Source organism: Amphiprion ocellaris, chromosome 20 (genome assembly GCF_022539595.1).
Source record: "Amphiprion ocellaris isolate individual 3 ecotype Okinawa chromosome 20, ASM2253959v1, whole genome shotgun sequence".
NCBI classification, from domain to species: Eukaryota; Metazoa; Chordata; class Actinopteri; family Pomacentridae; genus Amphiprion; species Amphiprion ocellaris.
In genome coordinates, this window is record NC_072785.1 from 20,057,700 (window position 1) to 20,075,095 (window position 17,396).

Here is a 17,396-nt window from a genome sequence, read left to right on the forward strand (position 1 = left end):
TTGAGGCTTGATATGATTTAAAGGAAATGTCTGCAATTTCTGTCATGTGCGGCAAGCCAGCACGAGTCTGTTTTGTCCAAGTTGATATTTCAAAAAACAGAAAGTGAACCATGGAGAGGACTTTCTTTTGTTTTTGAAAGTTTATTTTGAACAATTCAACAAAACAAAACAACAAAAAACAATAAATAAGTTGCTCAAAAAGGAGTGGGAAGAAGTCACAGCTTATCTAATCCCACATCTTCTCCTTACACAGAGCAAATCTATTAATTCTGCTTCATTTTGCCTAACAAGCTCTGACTTCCTCACTGATTTTTTTAAATAATTAAAAGACAGCATATTTATGAATACGGGTTGCACAGTGGCTTGGTACTTTTGCCTTGCAGCTAGAAGATCCCAGTTTCATGTCCTAGCCTGGGCCTGGGCTCTTTCTGCATGGAGTTTGCAGGTTCCCCCCTGTGCATGGGTGGGTTTTCTCCAGCTTGTACTCCCACAGTCCAAACACACGCTCAGGTAGGTAGGTGTGAATGTAAGTGTGATTGTTTGTCTCTATACGTAGCCCTGTGATAGACTGGTGAGGATGAAGCGGTGTATCGATAATGAGCGGATGTTTATGAACACTGTGCACATGTGGAAACATGGATGAAGAAAAGGAAATTGGCTCCAAAGCTGACCCCGTGATACACCTAGCAGAAGAAAATGAAGATGCGTAGTTGTTCAGAGACACAGAACTTCCCCTTAGACAAATATGAAAATATTCTAAAAGCTGTCATATGAAATGCAGAAAGATTTTTTTTCTTTTTAAATAAAGAGGGTGACCCTATTGGTTGACATGACTTCCTTTATTTCATGGGAAAACTTGTGAATCTTATTCAAATGTTAAAATAAACCAACAGCTGGATAATTGAGAAACTTTATTAAATTAAAGTATCATGAAATTATCTCCTAAAGCTGCAGTTACTCTGCTTTGTCCATCCTCCTGATAAGAGAATTAGAAATGAAATTAGTTCACAAGCATGAAATATTCTGACATTTACTGGAAACAACGAGGGGTAAAAAAAAAAAAAAAAAAAAAACATTGTATACCTCAACAATTGCAGGAAAGTTGAGCGCATCCCCTTTAGTCCACGCTTCTGTTTTCTCTTGGGCTCCTCTTGTTGCTTCACCACTTCTTCCTCATAACTGAGCGACTGCGACCCGTCCGAACCTTTGGAGAACTCAAGTTTTGAGCGAATTATTGGCTGGTCATCATTTGTTCCCTGTTCTGTCATCACGTCTGCATCCAGCTGCATTTCAGCCAGCTCATCTCTCATATGGTCAAGATAATTTACAACAGTTTCAGCTGGAAACCATCTTTTCCTTTGAGATTCCTCTGCGATAGCTGCGTTTTCTGCTTCTGCTGGATTCGGCTTTTCAACCAACACAAGGTAATTTACATTAATCTCAGCTGGCAGAGACAAGTCCATTTGTGCTGCTTTTGTTCCAAACTTCCCAGATGTTTCGAGTCTTTTTTTCCTTCTGAACTCCTCTGAGCTGACTGTCTTGTCTAGCTGTGGAGGAATTGACCATCCCTCAACCATTGTAAGCAAGTTCAGGCCTGACACAGAAGCTTCATTTGAATTTTCACTTTCAATCTCGTTTGTGGACGGTTTCAGATTAGACTTTTGATCTGTGGTTGAAGGCTGCAGCTTAGGATCATCATCCAGTATGTCGGCACTCGGATGCAACTCAACTGTCAAACTTTGAGAGCCAGTTTCATATTCATTATCCTGTAGCTCTTCAGGCAGCCACAGCGTCAGCCTGGAAGCTGGGTCCTGACTCACAACCACTACACCCTGTGGGAGGCTTCTAGATACAGAACTACCAGCAACGATCACGTCTTCAGTAAGATCAGGAACACTGGACCGCATGGTGATGGAAGCAGGGTTGCTGGAGGTTTCTTGTGGTTCAGAGACTGGAGGTGCAGAACTCCTGTCTCTGTCCACAATGACTACAGGACCAGAGCTGACTATAGCCTTTGCACCTGAAAGGACAAACTCAGTGAGTCACTGTTAAAGATTAGAGGGTGCTTTTTTGTTGAATCTTTTTTTTTTTTACCATTAGGAAGGTTGTTGACTGACAAGCCTTTACACTTGGATTTACAGCAATCGCACACCGCTACATCACCACTTAGTTCTTCCCATCTGAAATTAAAGTCTCAGTATTACGCAGGCTTTATATTTAAAAACACATGTGCAGTTATGTGTGGGCAAATACCTCGATTGGATCGCATTGTAGTTGCAGGATTTAGAGCCAGAGGTGATGCCCTGGTCTGAGAGGAGCACACTGCAGTGGATGTACAGCTTCAGAAGAGAAGAGATTTCACAAAGTCTCAGTGTTGAGCAGCAGAAGCCAGAAATGTGTCAGTGAAACCAGTTTATAAAAACTCACCTCAGAAATAAGATAGGATGTGTTCAGAACAAAGTTAACTACGCCTGCTTTGTTGGAGGCCACGAATTGGACAACAGCATGGGGAGACCCTAAAGGGGATGTGCACCTGGCAGAGAGCGACGATATTTCAGGCGACTGGAAATTAAACACAAGAAAATAGTGAAGATGAATACCTGACTGATCGCTCACCCTTTGTTCATTATGACTGCATGCCTGGGTCTTGTTTGGGGCTCAGGGGATGCAGAGACATAGCAGGACTGGATGAAGAGCTTCTCATCTGGCCTCATTTCGGCAGAAACCTGGAGGTTGACAACCTGACCTCTTTTGTAGATATTTGAGTCTGCTGTGCTGGTCCAGGACGCTGCAGGAAAAAACATCAGTGTCACATGAAAATAATCCAGCCAAACAGCATCTCGTTGAATTGTGGCTTCACTCACAAGTCATGGCCTTCATATGAAAGCTCTTCTCATTCACACGGGACGTTGAAACCAAGGAATTTGGATTATAATATGATCTGAAACAACACGAGACTTATAGTATGATTTGTGATGAGGCTGTAGATGTCATTTTAATGAATGAACACACCTTGTTGGGATGCACGAGACGTAGATTGTGGACGGAACTTGCCACCAGGAAGGAAATGTTTTCCTTAAATTCAAGTGCAGAGAGTTGCTGAACACCTCAAAGCCATTCTGCATCTGTGAGGCAGCATAGTGTCAGAAAAATCTTTTAAAAATATGTGGAAATATAACCAGGGAAGAGTTTGGTGCACTCACCACCTGCGTAGTTCCACACTGATCAAAATCGTAAGTGAAGACAAACTGGTGTGGCAGGTCTCTGTTGCTATAGCAGCGATCACCCAACTGTATTTCCTCTCCAGTCAATTTGAAACCGTTGGTTCTCTTGTCAACCAGCACAGTTAGCTGTGATTCATCACAAAACACCTGTACTCTAGGAGCCTTCATGAAGGGAAGGAATCCAGTGAGCATGCTAAAGTCAGGGGTCCAGGTCCGCCAGGAGCTGAAGAAGGGGTCATAGGGAGGGATGTCAAAATTTCTGTCAAATGGAAAATGCATGAAATTGTCAAAAAATCCTGAAAAATCCTGGGAAATTGTGGCATCCTGAAATTTTATTGCAGGCTGAGCAGAAATAAAATGTCCAAGAAGCATGCAGATACATATAAGTATTGTCCCCATTGTGAGCCTCACACAGGACCAACAACTCTGATTACTCTCCTGCCACAAGTGTGTCAATAAGAAGCTTCGCGGTAAGCGTGGCATGTGTTGGCAATCAAGCTGATGAGGCTGACAGACAGCTGTTCTGCATCCAGATTGTGAAACCAGTGCAGCTAGTAGTATTTTGTCTTTTATTCAAGTATTTGAAATCATTTTGTGATTTAAAGATACGAAGAAAATTGTGTATTTTATTTTGTCGAGCTGCAGCATGAACAGCATTAGTAACTTGAAGAAAATGTGCATTGTTGATGATGAAGAGTCTGAATTGTATTGCCTATTTGTGCCAAAGTTAGCATTACTTTTGGTGTGGCTTTCTTATGGGATCGTTAAAAAACATCTTTAGGAAGGAAACTTTGTGTATAAATAGTGCGTTCCTTTTGAAAAGTTATTTTTAATCTTACACTCTAAAAGAGCTACAGAAAAATGAATAGATCAAATCAGTACATTTAGAAAATAAGATAATAGGAAAATAACTGAAAGAAAGGCAGAGGGCATAAATAACTAACAGATGAGCATGTATGGAGAGGGTAAAGTGTATAATTACAAAAAAACAGTTACTTTTAATATAATTCATTATATTCAAATCAGTCATTTTGATTACTGGGTGTAACTTGGATTATCATTAAAAGCATGTGTGCACTAGCTGAAGTGTTAAGGAATCTATAGACGTATAACTAAGAGGAAGAGAGCCATGTGAGGCTGACATACATAAGTAAATCATCAAAATAGCTTCTCTGTCTGTGATTAGGAGTCTAACTCTCTTGACTTACCACAAAAAGTATTCATACACTGGTTCATATTCTTGTTAAGCAATAGAAGAATTCAAAGTCAAAAGTATAACAAAACAAGACTATTCCTACAGCACATTTTAAAACAATCTGAGTTGCTGTATATAGTATAAGACAAGCAACAACAAATATATGTGCAAAAAGTAAGACAGACAACAGATAAAGACTAACATTTGTGAAAAATAAGAACAAATTTAAAATACTAAAAACTGGATAACAACTTTTAAGATCAAATTCTTTAATAAAGTTAATATAAAACACTAAAATATTAAGACAGCTTGGAGAGACTAAAAGCTAATGAAACATTTGAGTTTTGGGATTTTCAATGACGTGTCAATGGAGGAAGAACATTCGACTGAGAGAGGAAGGCTTTTCTAATGAATGCAGGATCTCCTTTACCCACCAGCCTCAATCTGGAACAGTTTACAGCAGGTTTGAGGATATAACAGGTCTGGAGGTAGAGTAGAGACAGAGAAGTTCTAAAATACCCTTCTGCCAACCCATGCATAACCTTGTAAACAAAAAGAAAACCTTATAATCAATATTGTATTTAAAAGGCAGCCAGTGCAGGGTGTGCAGGTGTAATGGTTTCCTTTTTGATATCAGTTATGAGTCCTGCAGCAGCATTTATCATAAGTTTTAATCAATAATTGCCAGCGGTAAAGTAATAAACTCTTCCTGCTTGGCGGTGAAACATCAGTTATCAGACAATTAAAACATTACACCCTCAAAATGTGGAACAATAAGACTCCTGTATGACTTGAAATTTTCCTTCATGATTTTGTTTTCCGTTTAAATTTCTATTAATTCAAATCAAATCAGATTTATTGATTTATAGCCTGTTTAAAAACAACCCTAGTAGACCAAAGTGCTGCTCGTGTTATCAGACCGGCATCAATGAATTACATGAAAGCATCAAGACAATATTAAACTCTTAAAATCTATTTGTAAAGCAATATAGAATATTACAAAATAGTAAAACAGCCAAAAGAGTATAGCAACTTGTAAGATAAATTTCTAAAATAAAAATAAATATGAAATAGGACTATTAAGAGCAGCCAAAAGCCATTGAAAACACGTAAATCTTAAGGTTTTTCATTAAAACATCAATGGTGGAGGAACATTTGATAAAGAACTTCTTGTTGACATACCCTGAACTCTGAATCCTCATTGGAGTAGCTGGTGTGAATAAAGCTGCACGATCAACAGCTGCTGTTCCTCCTCTTGCCGCAGGGGCGGCGCTGTTGGGGGCGGAGCCTCTACTCAGGTAGCTCCTGTCTGTCAGCAGGTGAGGAAGGACGACGAGCCAGAAGCAGAACGGTGCCAAAAATCTGACAAGAATGACTTTAATATTTATATAGCAGTAATATGATCTGAGGGGACATAGAAGGCATCATGGTGAATTTAGGTGAGTGAACTTTTATATGTTTTCCCTGAACTCACAGTCAGCATGGCTGTTCTGTGCTGAACTTTTAGGCGTGGTCAGAGCAGTTGCAAACGGAATGAAGAAGACAAGGAGATTTTTGGCGCATTTCGCTTATTATAGCTTATTGTTCCTGTGTTTTTTTTCCTACTTTATATCATTGGAGACTTATCTGAGTACCTGAGTCAGTAAAATTTAATATCGAGTGGACTTTTCTTGAGATTTATTCGGGTAAAAGAGAAGTCTGGGGGTAGCTGTTGATTTTGAGATGCAAATAGCTCACAGATACACACATATGGGGACTGTACTGAAAGTCCTGTCATTACCGTGGCCCTAAAGAAGTTAAATTATATGACATCACCTAGCAGAATGGAAAAAAAGATCCCAAAGTTATAAGAGCACAAAATCAAACTGAATATTGAGGTATAATGATATTTTTACTCAAATTAAAGTAGTAGTATAGCACATTTCAAACAACAGATGATGAGCCAAATGCCTTACAATAGAGAAACAGGATTAATAAAAGGTTAAGACCCAACAATGTTATATATAAAAAGCAAAATAACTTCACTAATTTCAAAATCTGAGCTTTACTTCAATGTTAGATATAATGCAAATTTAACTAATTTAAATATTAGGGTTAATAGCCTAGAATATTATTTATTAGACAGTTTTAACAAAGTTAAATAATAAGGCTTAAACCCTTCAGTGTTATATGTAATGCTAGCCTAACTTAGATAGATAGATAGATAGATAGATAGATAGATAGATAGATAGATAGATAGATAGATAGATAACACAAAAACACACATACATTGTTTTTAAATATATAATAGATGAAAAATTCTAACAAAATTAAACTGAATAATATATAGGAGTTGAAGAACTTACGATAAATGGTTAAAGGGTACCCACCAAATTACCTGACTAGTTTAGAAATTAAGGTTTTTTTTCTCCCCAAAAATCAGCAAATCCATAGATTCCATGTGAGCAAACATGGTGATATTATCACTACATTAAATAACATATATATGTAAATACTATGAATATTATCCTAGGGTTTTTGTTAGGGTTTGTACACTACAGTGACACTCTGTAATACTGTGTACTGGAATAGCAACAAACATGAGACTCACAATATTATGACCCACAACAGCAGCCACCAGTAGAATGAATGACAGTCGAGCAGCAGAGATCAGTCTCTACCTGACCATCAGGCGAGGTAAATGAGGGAGGGGGAAGTGTTTGAACACCCCACCCCAAGCTTTGTGTTATTTGGTTAAAGATTGGCTTACAAGGCCTCCATAGGTGCTTCACTTTTCCCCAGAGGGAGGAACAAAATAGTGCAACACAATCCCGCACAGACCAGAATTGTCACCATAGCTGCAGCGGCGTTTTGCTGCATGCTGTGGACGAGCTTTTCAGCCATCTCTGCAGGCATCATTGCGGTATCTGACTTGTTCTCAAGTACTGACGCAGTGTTTTAACCACTGTCCCGCTTCCTTTTCATTTTGCTGAAACCACAATAGACTGCAGTGAATTCACACCAGTTCTCAGGGCTCTGCACTCTCAGCCTGTTCTATATTTTAGACCACATTTGTTAAAATAGTGTGCATGCTGATGCTGTATATTAGCTTCTGTCAGCAATACATAATGGTGTGCACATAGCTCATATTTACATACTCCAATTTGGGATTATTTAAACACCAGTCTGACAGTATGGATTATTGAACACACAATATAATGACGACTTGGTTGTTTATCTTTTAGATTCTTGCAGATGTCACGATGCTCAAAGCCACTGTAAGTTTATGAGGTCAAATAACACGGTTCTACCTCTTCTAGGAGTATGTTGTGCCAGCCTCAAGGACAACAAAGCCTTGATGAAAATGGGGCTGGGACTGGTACTGGTGGGCCACGTCAACTTTCTTCTCGGAGCACTGGTGCACGGTGCTGTGCTCAGACACATCAATGTGCACGCTCAGGCCCGGACTATGGTGTACGCCATCTCCAATGTCATTGCCATTGTGGCAGGCCTGGTGGTAAGTGGTAGGAAGCATGAAAAAAGAACTTTCAGTGTAAGTGGATAATATCTAAAAAGATATTCACTATACAAAGAAGTAGAAATAATATACATATTTACAAGTGTGCTGATGGAAATCCACAATGTGATGATAGTATAGTGTGTAAATTGTGTCAGTGTATGTAAATCCTTAAACTGTACCATTTTTAGTTGGAATGTTGTATCATGTATCCATGATGGATGATCTGTCTCTCGTGTTGAAGTGTTATTTTGTCCTTTCAGGGAATTATTAGTGGAATAACGGCCATCGTCCTCTCAAAAAACAAGAAAATCAGGATCCTGGTAAATACTGCTCCCCTCTCTTTGGCACAGCTTCTCGCTGTTCCATTAAGCACTCACCTGTTATTTGCTGGAGCCTGTCAGAACTTGCCATTTGTTTTTGACTGAAATTACACATTTGTGAAATATGGAATGCAGACTACCCTGTGATTCCTGCCCCACATTCCTTATTCCCTCTTACATCTTATCTGTTCTTGAGAGAAAAACAGCTTTCATTTCCTAACATTCTTGTGTCATGTCCTTGCAGCAGTGGGTCCTGTTGGTCTTCAGCTTCTTTTCTGGTCTCCTAGCAGTTGCCTCCACTTTAGGATTGTCAGTGTCCATGGTGAAAGCCATATTAAATAAAGGATGGGGCCTGCTTACGCACTGCAAGTTTTCAGACAGTGATGTTGGCTCTTCCAGCAGCGTCACATACGAGTGCCCCTTTGACCCCACCCGCATCTATGTAAGATGGATATAAACATTCATCCTTCAGCCTGTTTTGATATTGATGTGAAATGTGTTCAGTGATCAGTTATATGTCTTTATTTTCACTCAGGGGACAACAATCATTCTGTGGGTGCCGCTCATCTTGATGTCTATTGTGGAAACAGTGTTTTCCTTCCGCTGCTTTGCTGCCAGCACTTCATTCCTCTACCTCTGTCCATGCGTTCGGAGGAGGCCGATCCGGGCTAAGAGGGTGAGCAGCTGTCAGATCAGTGACTCTTTAGACAGTGTTAGCCTTAGTTTGGCCGGTGTTATTTCTCACAAGTAGTGTCTTTGTTTGTAGTGTGCAACAGTACTGATTCATATGCTGTGTTGCCTTTAATCTGCCACATTATAGTGAACAATTTCAGAGCATTCAAATGGAAAATGTAACTAAGTCAGTGATAATTAAATGAAAAAAGACAGACTCTATATTTCAGAAAAATCCTTACAAAAAACAGAAATGCCATAGGCTGCTGTAATCTTGACTAACCTACAAGTGAAACGTGTGCTTTGACAGCAATAATTAGCACTTATGCTGCCTGACGCTGATGTTGTTACTCAGAATGTCATGCAGTGATATTTGAGGTTGCGTAGGAATGTCTTAAAATGACTCGAATAACACTGCACTGAAAAACTGGTAACTATAAGGTAACACTTCAGTTTGTTTACGGCATCACACCAACTATCACAGAATGTAGGATATGGCAGCCATGAAAAAAATCCTAATATCAAGCCAAAGTTTCAAAAGTGAACAGACTTGATTTCATTATGTCTATAAATAGCAATGAGACATTGATTTTAATGCAGACAAATGGAAGTCAGTGGCATAGACTTGCTGACGAGACAAACTTGAGCAGGGCTGTGTGGTAACTGTGACTGTCTCAGTCTACCATCACACAGTTTCATCTTGGAAGTGAAATCAAAGCAGCAAACTGGAAAAAGCCACATTATTGATGCTAAGTTTATTTTCTGTAACTTTGCAGATTGAGAAGCTCATCAAAATGTTTTCCTAACTGATGTATATTACTGCCACAAACCGTTTCCAACCTGCTATGATCTTAATTAAAAGAATGTTTGAACATTTCAACCTAAAACATGCTAACACAATGTATTTTCCAATATATTCAAATTCAGCTCAAACTGTATTGTGAACATCTTGTATGTGTTGTGAGGTCTGACAACTTGCAGCCCATGATACAAGAAGTCACTCACTGCTTAACTTTTTAACATTCGTTTGTGGTCACAAGTCTTGCAGGGTCGTGTAGTAGAATAATATGAGCCAGACATGTTTTGGCAGGTTATCTATGAAAAGAAAAACAGTGGTGCCATGTTGTTTTCTCTTGGTGCCCTTTTTGTGTCATGTTCTAATACAGATAGGTGATCATTTTAAGTGTTGAGCCACCATGAATTACAGAACAGCTCCAGTGCTCCTTAGCATCGATTCTGCAAGTGTCTGGAACTCTACTTCACGGATGAACACTATTCTTCCCAGATATATCCCATTATTTAGTATTTTGATAAAGGAGGGACAGCATTATCGAACACATCGGTCCAAAATCTTCCATAGGTGTTCAGTTGGGTTGACATCTGGTAACTGCAAACCAATACTATATAATTCTATTTTTGTAGTTTTCTCTTTTCAAAAAAGCAAAAGTAGAGACATTTGGTGCTTCACAGTAAAATCTTGTTAGTGCTTCATACTATTAAATCTATGTAAGACAACATCCAAGAGAAATATATGAATGTACTTAGCTGGTTGAATCAGTCAGGTAACAAATGTGTCATCTTGGGTTAACTGCTCTTTAATGAAAGTCCACTTAATGTAATGTTTCAGGTGCGTATCAAGAGAAGCGTTGAAACCCCGACATCACTTCCAGCACGAGATCCAGAGACCGATGCTGAAGCTGAGCCTGTAGAGCAGGACGACCTGCTGGACGGCAACACCGCAGTGGAGCAGAGTGAATGGCTGTGAAGCGGCTAAGTCTAATTAGATCGGTTCCAAAGTGCTGGGCTCAACTGGATAAAATGCAATGTCATCTTTGAGTGTGTGTTAGTATGTGTCTGTTACACCTTAAATGTCCAAAGAAGGCATTTGTTGGACTTGAGCTAGCAGAAGCAAAGACCTTTTATTTCCCTGTCAAAATGTGGGATTTTTTATTTGTATCTGACAAATATGTTGGTTTGGTTTGAAATTTTCGGATTTTCTTTGTATTGATGTCTTGAAACTACAGAGCTGCCTCTTGTATCTTGAGTTTGAAAGTTATTTCAAGTTATTTCCCTCATTCCATCAGACATGAAACTGTATGATTTTACTTTTTTTAAATACTTAATTGAACATAGTTACAACTTTTCATTGAGTTCAAAACGCTGCGATCTGTCCGATTTCAATGATATTTGGAAGTGCTTTTGTGGAACACTTTTACTGATGTTTTCAGAATACAAATATATACAACAATGAATTTTGACATTTGTCTTGCCTCCCATTGGACATTCAAGTCCAAATTTCAAGGGAATCTAAGCCCATCAGGCATCATTTGACAGGACTAGTCTCACAAATTAGCAAAATACGTTCATGTGTCTGTAAAGGATACATGCTAAATTATACCTAAAATATAAGTGTAATTTGCTTACACTGTGCCATGAAAAAGCTATTCAAAATTGAAACCCTCTCACTGACCTTGGCAGGCAAGACCACAAATATATTACAGAAAAGGATCTAGTGTACCAACATGCTTCAACTACATATTCAAAGGCACAGGACAAAAGTGGGACTGAAAGACATAAAACAAAGTAGCCAAAATATCTATGATTTAAATAAATTAAATCCATCAGATATATAAAAGCAGATGTGCTAAGCCATTTTTACAGTGGTTCACAAGGAAAAAGCAAGTCTCGTAGCATAAAAAGAGTCGGGACAAAAAAGAGAAGAGAACGCATACAAAACCAATACTCAAAAACACTCAGTTTGACTTTAGTCCATAAACTGCAAGGTTGAAGAGGTGTCCTAGAAAAACGCAAACCCTAAAATGTTTGGATCCCCATCCCATTTGGAGGGAATGAGATCTCATTTCACATGTACAGTCCTTCACTGAGCTCCACTTCAGCAGCTTGGAAAGATGATGTATCCAAAATATCTTTCTTTAAGATTCGTGCTGGTCTGTCCATGCAGAGGACTTCAGGGTGTCTTGGATTCCTCTTTTGGCCTAAAAGACCCAGAGAAGGAAATCATTAATGCTGCCAACTAGCCGCTTCCTGAACAAGGTCAATATATGTGTGTGCAGTGTTTTCTCACTTGGACGTGTCCATTTTCTCCTCCTCTGGCACCTTCTCTTCTTCTTTTACTTCTGTAACGCAGAAAAAAATACATTCATAGCCATCGCAGTGACATACAGTTTGTTTTTTAAGACTTAAAATCTGACAAAATATTTTGCAAAGTATGAGAATTAAAAAAAAAAAAAAGATACCTTTTGATTCCTCCTCACCTTTCTTCTCCTTTTCTTCTCCCTCTTTCTCTCCTTCGGTTTTGGCTCGCTTGGCTTTCTTGAAGCTGGCTGCGTTTCTGCGGCCACCTTCACCTTCATCCTCTGAGTCAGAGAACTCCTCCTCACACGCTATCCTCTTGTCGTGAGCACGGACTGAATGTTGCCAGATGACGGAGTTAATTAATGCACTGTTTTCCAGCATGAACGGCAAGACATCTGATATATGATCAGGGTGGAAGTAAACTGTGACTGTGTCAGAAGTTCTTACTTGATATGCGTTTGTTGGGATCATCCTCCTCCTCATCTCCACTGTCTTCCTGCACGGCATCCTCTGGAATGGCCTGCATCTGAACACCGGGGGCGTGAGGCAACATACGCAGGTTCTCAAACAAGCGCTGCCTACAGGACAGAATGTAGGTTTAATATACAAACCGCTAACAAAGACAAAATTACAAGCAAGACGTACAAGCTTCCCAAACTAATGAATCAGGACTCAGGTGATGCAACTTGGCATTTCATAACACATATTCAGACTAATTAGTTCAATTTAATAGACTCACTTGATCTTCTCCAGGTAGTCATTGGTGTTCTGATTGGTCATGTTGGAGGGGCTGATGTGCAGCTTGAAGTCTGGTCCAAAGTACTCGAAGTAGTCGTTGTACGGGAGCTCTGTGGAGTGGAGAGGAATTTTAAAGCTCGGTACACATTATTATTGAAATTGCTTCAATTTTTTTAAGCTGCTGCTTCATATGCTTAAAGTCAGGTTAGGTTTTTCAACTACTATGACACTTTTATATTACAATTACAGTTTCTGATTGACAAACTCAAATGTCAAATTCAAATAATCTATGTAATGTTAGTTTTTGTACTGCTTAATTTACCGTTGGTGCATAAATTGTCAAGTGGGAAAAACTTTTACAAGCTAGCACAGCCAAAATATCTGATGTTGCTATGTTGCATGATGATAAAAAATTTAAAGATATTGAACTTACATGATAAAAAAACTAGCGGTGTAAGCTAATCATTACATTTAGTGAGCTCTCTAATGGATTATCAAAAATGTCATCTATTTGTATCAATTGAAAAATCATTTGTTTAAACTATAATATCTCTGATATTTAGTATTGAGATTGTATATATATATACACACACACATATACACACACACACACACACACACACACACACACACACACACACACACACACACACAGACATATATATAGTACAAAACAGAAAGTTTTCCCATCTCACCATTTCAAATGAAAATCAGACAAATTATTCAGTCAAACCAGGGCATAAATACACACCATTAGGGATGGAGCTATCGAGGGCTACGGCAGTCTCATAAGTCCAGCAGCGTGCCACATTACGGATAGTATAGCCTCCTCCACCCAGCATTAGTAGCGGCAGGTTGAAGCTCTTCATGTACTCCACACACTTGGCATGGCCTAAACGTAGTGTGGAAAAATAATTAAAAACCGAGAGCAAAGTCTTTGGCTTCTCAGGTAAATGTAATTTCAGACACTTTCAAACCAATCTGCTTCATGAGGACAGAAATGTTCAGTTATCTTACCTTTAATGGTGAGGTTAAAGCAGCCAAGTCTGTCTCCTGACAGAGAATCAGCTCCACACTGAAGAACCACTGCACTGGGCTGGTACATCTCCATTACCTTGGCCATGATCTACACAAAAAAACAAACATCATCAGCTCTCAAGAATACTTCTGTACAGCAAACGAGGTCTGAACTATTAAAGCACAACAGTATTATTTACTCACAGGTTTGAATATGGCCTCATATGACTCATCGTCAATCCCATCCCTCAGTGGGTAATTCACAGCGTAATATTTACCCTTCCCAGCACCAATGTCCTACAGAGAACAAGACAGGGGTCAACTCATTGTACTACTGCTTTAAAATATCAATTTTCATTTATTTAAGACATACCCTAAGGTCCCCAGTACCAGGGAAGTACTCTCCGTATTTGTGGAAGGACACAGTCATGACTCGGTCTGTGGTGTAAAAGGCTTCTTCAACACCGTCTCCATGATGGATGTCAATATCTATGTACAGAACTCTCTGGTGGTATCTGTAAAAAGGGGAAAAATCTTACAGTCCAGCTATGTTTCAGCCACAGACTCGTGGTCTTTAAATATATCAAAACTATATATTCATCATTTCTTGAGAGACAAACTCAATCCACTGTCATCCATGTCGGCATTCATCAACTCAGTCAAAACAAAACTGAGCTACTGAGAAGGGCTTTGCACTCACTTCAATAGCTCCAGAATAGCCAGTACAATGTCGTTGACGTAGCAAAACCCAGAGGCTTCTGACTTCTTGGCGTGATGCAGGCCTCCAGCCCAGTTGATGGCAATGTCTGTCTGCTGTTTGTTCAACTTCACAGCACCAGCTGGAGCACAGTGAGGAGGCAAGAATTAGTCGTCTGCTTCTACTGAACTTAACAGACTACTGGGGCAATGATGGGATGATTACAGGCCAACGCAGCATGTCTGTATGAGAAATATTTAAATAAAAACAACTTACCAACAGAGCCCCCTGCTGAGAGCTGGCAGAACTCAAACAAACCATCAAACACTGGGCAGTCCTCTCCCACATTAACTGCAAAGCAGCAGAACAAAATTAACCAGAGTTTCACTGTTGCTCTTGTCATATTATAGTCGAGCTGATTAACTTGAGCAACAAAACTGATGTCTGTGATCACACTTACATCTCTGCATTTGCTTGCTGTACTCCGACATGTTGTCTGGTCGGATTGAACGCAGGAATTTGATGTAATCATCACTGTGATACTTGGTCATCTCCTCTCCACTAGCTTTGTGTGGACGCTGAAACACAGAGGACAAATTAGGTCGCAGCAAATTCTCCTTAAGTCTGGCTATTTGACTAAGCAATCTGTAATTTTACATACATATATCTCCATCTTTCTGTAGAGGCCATAGTTGAGCAACAGGTTGTGTGTCATGCGGATCCGGTGGGGCTTCATGGGATGCCCCTGTCCATAGTAATAATTTCCAACATCACCTGTGAAGAGGATAAAGACAAAACGAAACACAGAATTATTAGTTTCTTTTACCCTCACAATGTCAACAAAGCAGTGCAAAACTTAAGTAAACATGGATTACTCTTCTGCGCAGAAGACAATAATGCACTGGAAAGGTAGTGGAGGAATTCATTAATACTATCATGCACGTCTGGTAGGGACTTCTCGCTCTTGTCTCATTCAAAATACTGAAAATAATTCAAACTAACTACCTAGGTACAGTAGCAGCACTTCGATACACGTCAATTAATGTCGATTTCTCACCTAACAACCGACATTTGAAGGCAGCACGGTGGGCTACTTCACTGTTAGCTCCGTGTTGACGTTAACTAATTGCGGCCACAATAAAGAACTCATATCCCCATTGTTAGCTCGCTAGCTAGTAACGTTAACTAACCTAGTTAAAGTACTAACGTCTGGTTAAAATGGCTTCAAACAGTAATTTACCGGCAAGCTACGCATTTAAGGAAACCGGACGCACATTATTAGGCATTAACTCTGTGTGTGGATCCGTCGACATTGTGCCAGGCTGAGATGATGAGAGCCGCCTGCGACTCAAGCTAGCAGCGTTAGCTAACGTGCCAGGTTAGCAAGAGGTGAAACAAACTGTAACCTTTTGTTGGTGCACAGTGGCGGATTTCATGCACCGGTGCGTCCGCTGTGCGGGGTGCAGGAGCGTTACTACTCACCGTCATAGTAGTAGCAAACTTTTTTCTTTGTTCCTTGGGAAGTAAGCGCCATTTTTAGTCCTTTTTGGCTGGCTTTCTCCACACGCGCGCGCACACACACACGGCAGGAGACAACAGCGACAAGAGGCGGAGAGTTTGTATCGCGGACCGACTATGGAGGTAATGATACCGGCTGTCGACAGGGGGCGACAGAGAGACACTATGTTCTATTGTAGTTTTATTATGTGTACTGTGTGTTTGTGTTTACACTGAAAATCTGTTGTATTCACGATTTTTCAGATTTACTACCTACTCTGTGGTGATGGTATTTAGAGGTCTTAATTAAAGATAATTCACAATTTAAAAACTCAATTTAAAGAAAAGGCACTGCATTCAAATGTAATATTAAAGTCCTTCCGTGGTCATCGATTACACTCCTAAAAATAATTTCTGTGTATCAAACTTAAATATTTATGCGCTTTTTTCCATGACAGTAATTCTTTTCATAAAATGCATTTTCAAATAGAAAGCCAACGCAAAATGCCTTAACATGCAATACCACTGAACGCCACTAGGCGCTGGCTCTAATTTAAAAAGCATCATGAAGAACTAAGTGACTGAATGTATTCCACAAGTAATTGCTCATCCATCCATCCATTATCTATACACCGCTTAATTCTCATTAGGGTCGTAGGGGGTTGGGGGGGGGGGGGGGGACGACTATCCCAGCTGACTTAGGGTGAAGGCAGGGGACACCCTGGACAGATCACCAGTCTATCTCGGGGCTACACATACAGACAAACAAGTACACTCACATTCACACTTGTGTGCAATTTAGAGTCACCAATTAACCTCAGCATGTTTTTGGACTGTGGAAGGAAGCCAGAGTACCCGGTGAAGGCCCACTCATGCACAGGGAGAAAATACAAACCCCTAGCAGAAAAATCCCAGGTCAGGACACGAACCAGGGATCTTCGATCTGTGAGGCGACAGTGCTAACCACCAAGCTACTGTGCAGCCCCCAAGTAATTGTGATTTATTTATTTTTCACTAAATTCCCTCCTTTTGCTAAGTGTTCTGATGGTTCATCTGAAAATATTTCCATATATAAATAGAAAGGCCTCAAAGTGTGAAATAGTTGGCTCCCTCGATTGACATGTCTGGTTAGAAATGGTCAGATGCTTCACACATTGGCCAGTATAGGTCAGCAGACAGAATGTCCTCCAGTCCTCAGTCAGTCCCACTCCTCTGTCCTTTCCACTTCTGTCTCTAAAAACTCCAACTGGAGGCTGCACATCAAGAGTCCACAAACCAGTGGGTGGCGTTACAGTGGCTATGTCCATCTTTTTTACAGTGTATGATCCCTTCCTGCCTAAAAAATGACTTAAGCTTTGATCATACTTCCTCGTGGTTGTATGCACAGACAGCTAGTTGTTGCTATTATACTGCTCTTTTAGTCCACTTCGATTCTGCTGGG

At 39.9% G+C, this 17,396-nt stretch overlaps 3 protein-coding genes across 4 annotated transcripts; 1 reads left to right on the forward strand and 2 right to left on the reverse strand.

The window, feature by feature from the left end:
* Positions 1 to 820: 820 nt before the first annotated feature.
* On the reverse strand, positions 821 to 3,669 carry zpcx (zona pellucida protein C). Its single transcript, XM_023285298.3, has 9 exons — positions 3,204 to 3,669; positions 3,013 to 3,125; positions 2,865 to 2,941; positions 2,617 to 2,788; positions 2,428 to 2,533; positions 2,254 to 2,339; positions 2,095 to 2,180; positions 1,084 to 2,020; positions 821 to 976 (listed from the first exon to the last, which is right to left on the reverse strand). The coding sequence occupies exons 1-9, from the start codon at positions 3,621 to 3,623 to the stop codon at positions 955 to 957; spliced, it is 2,019 nt and encodes a 672-aa protein (XP_023141066.2). The 5' UTR covers positions 3,624 to 3,669; the 3' UTR covers positions 821 to 954.
* A 2,029-nt stretch (positions 3,670 to 5,698) lies between these two features.
* tmem54a (transmembrane protein 54a) lies at positions 5,699 to 11,162 on the forward strand. The gene is made up of 6 exons (XM_023285301.3): positions 5,699 to 5,858; positions 7,719 to 7,915; positions 8,179 to 8,238; positions 8,483 to 8,680; positions 8,774 to 8,914; positions 10,538 to 11,162. Exons 1-6 carry the CDS (start codon positions 5,846 to 5,848, stop codon positions 10,673 to 10,675), a joined length of 747 nt encoding a protein of 248 aa, XP_023141069.1. The 5' UTR covers positions 5,699 to 5,845; the 3' UTR covers positions 10,676 to 11,162.
* On the reverse strand, positions 11,105 to 16,095 carry LOC111578469 (probable histone deacetylase 1-B). 2 transcript variants are annotated; one of them, XM_023285300.3, is made up of 14 exons: positions 15,941 to 16,095; positions 15,120 to 15,232; positions 14,919 to 15,036; positions 14,735 to 14,809; positions 14,462 to 14,600; positions 14,135 to 14,276; positions 13,966 to 14,058; positions 13,762 to 13,870; positions 13,496 to 13,636; positions 12,746 to 12,854; positions 12,454 to 12,584; positions 12,186 to 12,338; positions 11,996 to 12,047; positions 11,105 to 11,906 (listed from the first exon to the last, which is right to left on the reverse strand). In XM_023285300.3, exons 1-14 carry the CDS (start codon positions 15,990 to 15,992, stop codon positions 11,879 to 11,881), a joined length of 1,455 nt encoding a protein of 484 aa, XP_023141068.1. In that variant the 5' UTR covers positions 15,993 to 16,095; the 3' UTR covers positions 11,105 to 11,878. The 2 variants fall into 2 exon arrangements, with proteins under 2 accessions (XP_023141068.1, XP_023141067.1); XM_023285299.3 differs by having other exon boundaries at positions 12,168 to 12,338.
* Between the last annotated feature and the right edge of the window lie 1,301 nt (positions 16,096 to 17,396).

Excerpts from the sequence above, each read along its gene's own strand:
- zpcx (XM_023285298.3), bottom strand. The coding sequence starts at position 3,623 with ATGGGGACAATACTTATATGTATCTGCATGCTTCTTGGACATTTTATT. Across the intron at positions 2,534-2,616 it reads GCAGTCATAATGAACAAAGG|GTGCACATCCCCTTTAGGGT; the intron begins GTGAGCGATCAG and ends GCTCTCTGCCAG. Across the intron at positions 977-1,083 it reads ACTTTCCTGCAATTGTTGAG|GAGGATGGACAAAGCAGAGT; the intron begins GTATACAATGTT and ends TTCTCTTATCAG.
- LOC111578469 (XM_023285299.3), bottom strand. The coding sequence starts at position 15,992 with ATGGCGCTTACTTCCCAAGGAACAAAGAAAAAAGTTTGCTACTACTAT. Across the intron at positions 13,871-13,965 it reads ATGAGGCCATATTCAAACCT|ATCATGGCCAAGGTAATGGA; the intron begins GTGAGTAAATAA and ends TTTTTTGTGTAG. Across the intron at positions 12,339-12,453 it reads TCCCAACAAACGCATATCAA|TCCGTGCTCACGACAAGAGG; the intron begins GTAAGAACTTCT and ends GGCAACATTCAG.
- tmem54a (XM_023285301.3), top strand. Across the intron at positions 8,239-8,482 it reads ACAAGAAAATCAGGATCCTG|CAGTGGGTCCTGTTGGTCTT; the intron begins GTAAATACTGCT and ends ATGTCCTTGCAG. Across the intron at positions 8,681-8,773 it reads TTGACCCCACCCGCATCTAT|GGGACAACAATCATTCTGTG; the intron begins GTAAGATGGATA and ends ATTTTCACTCAG.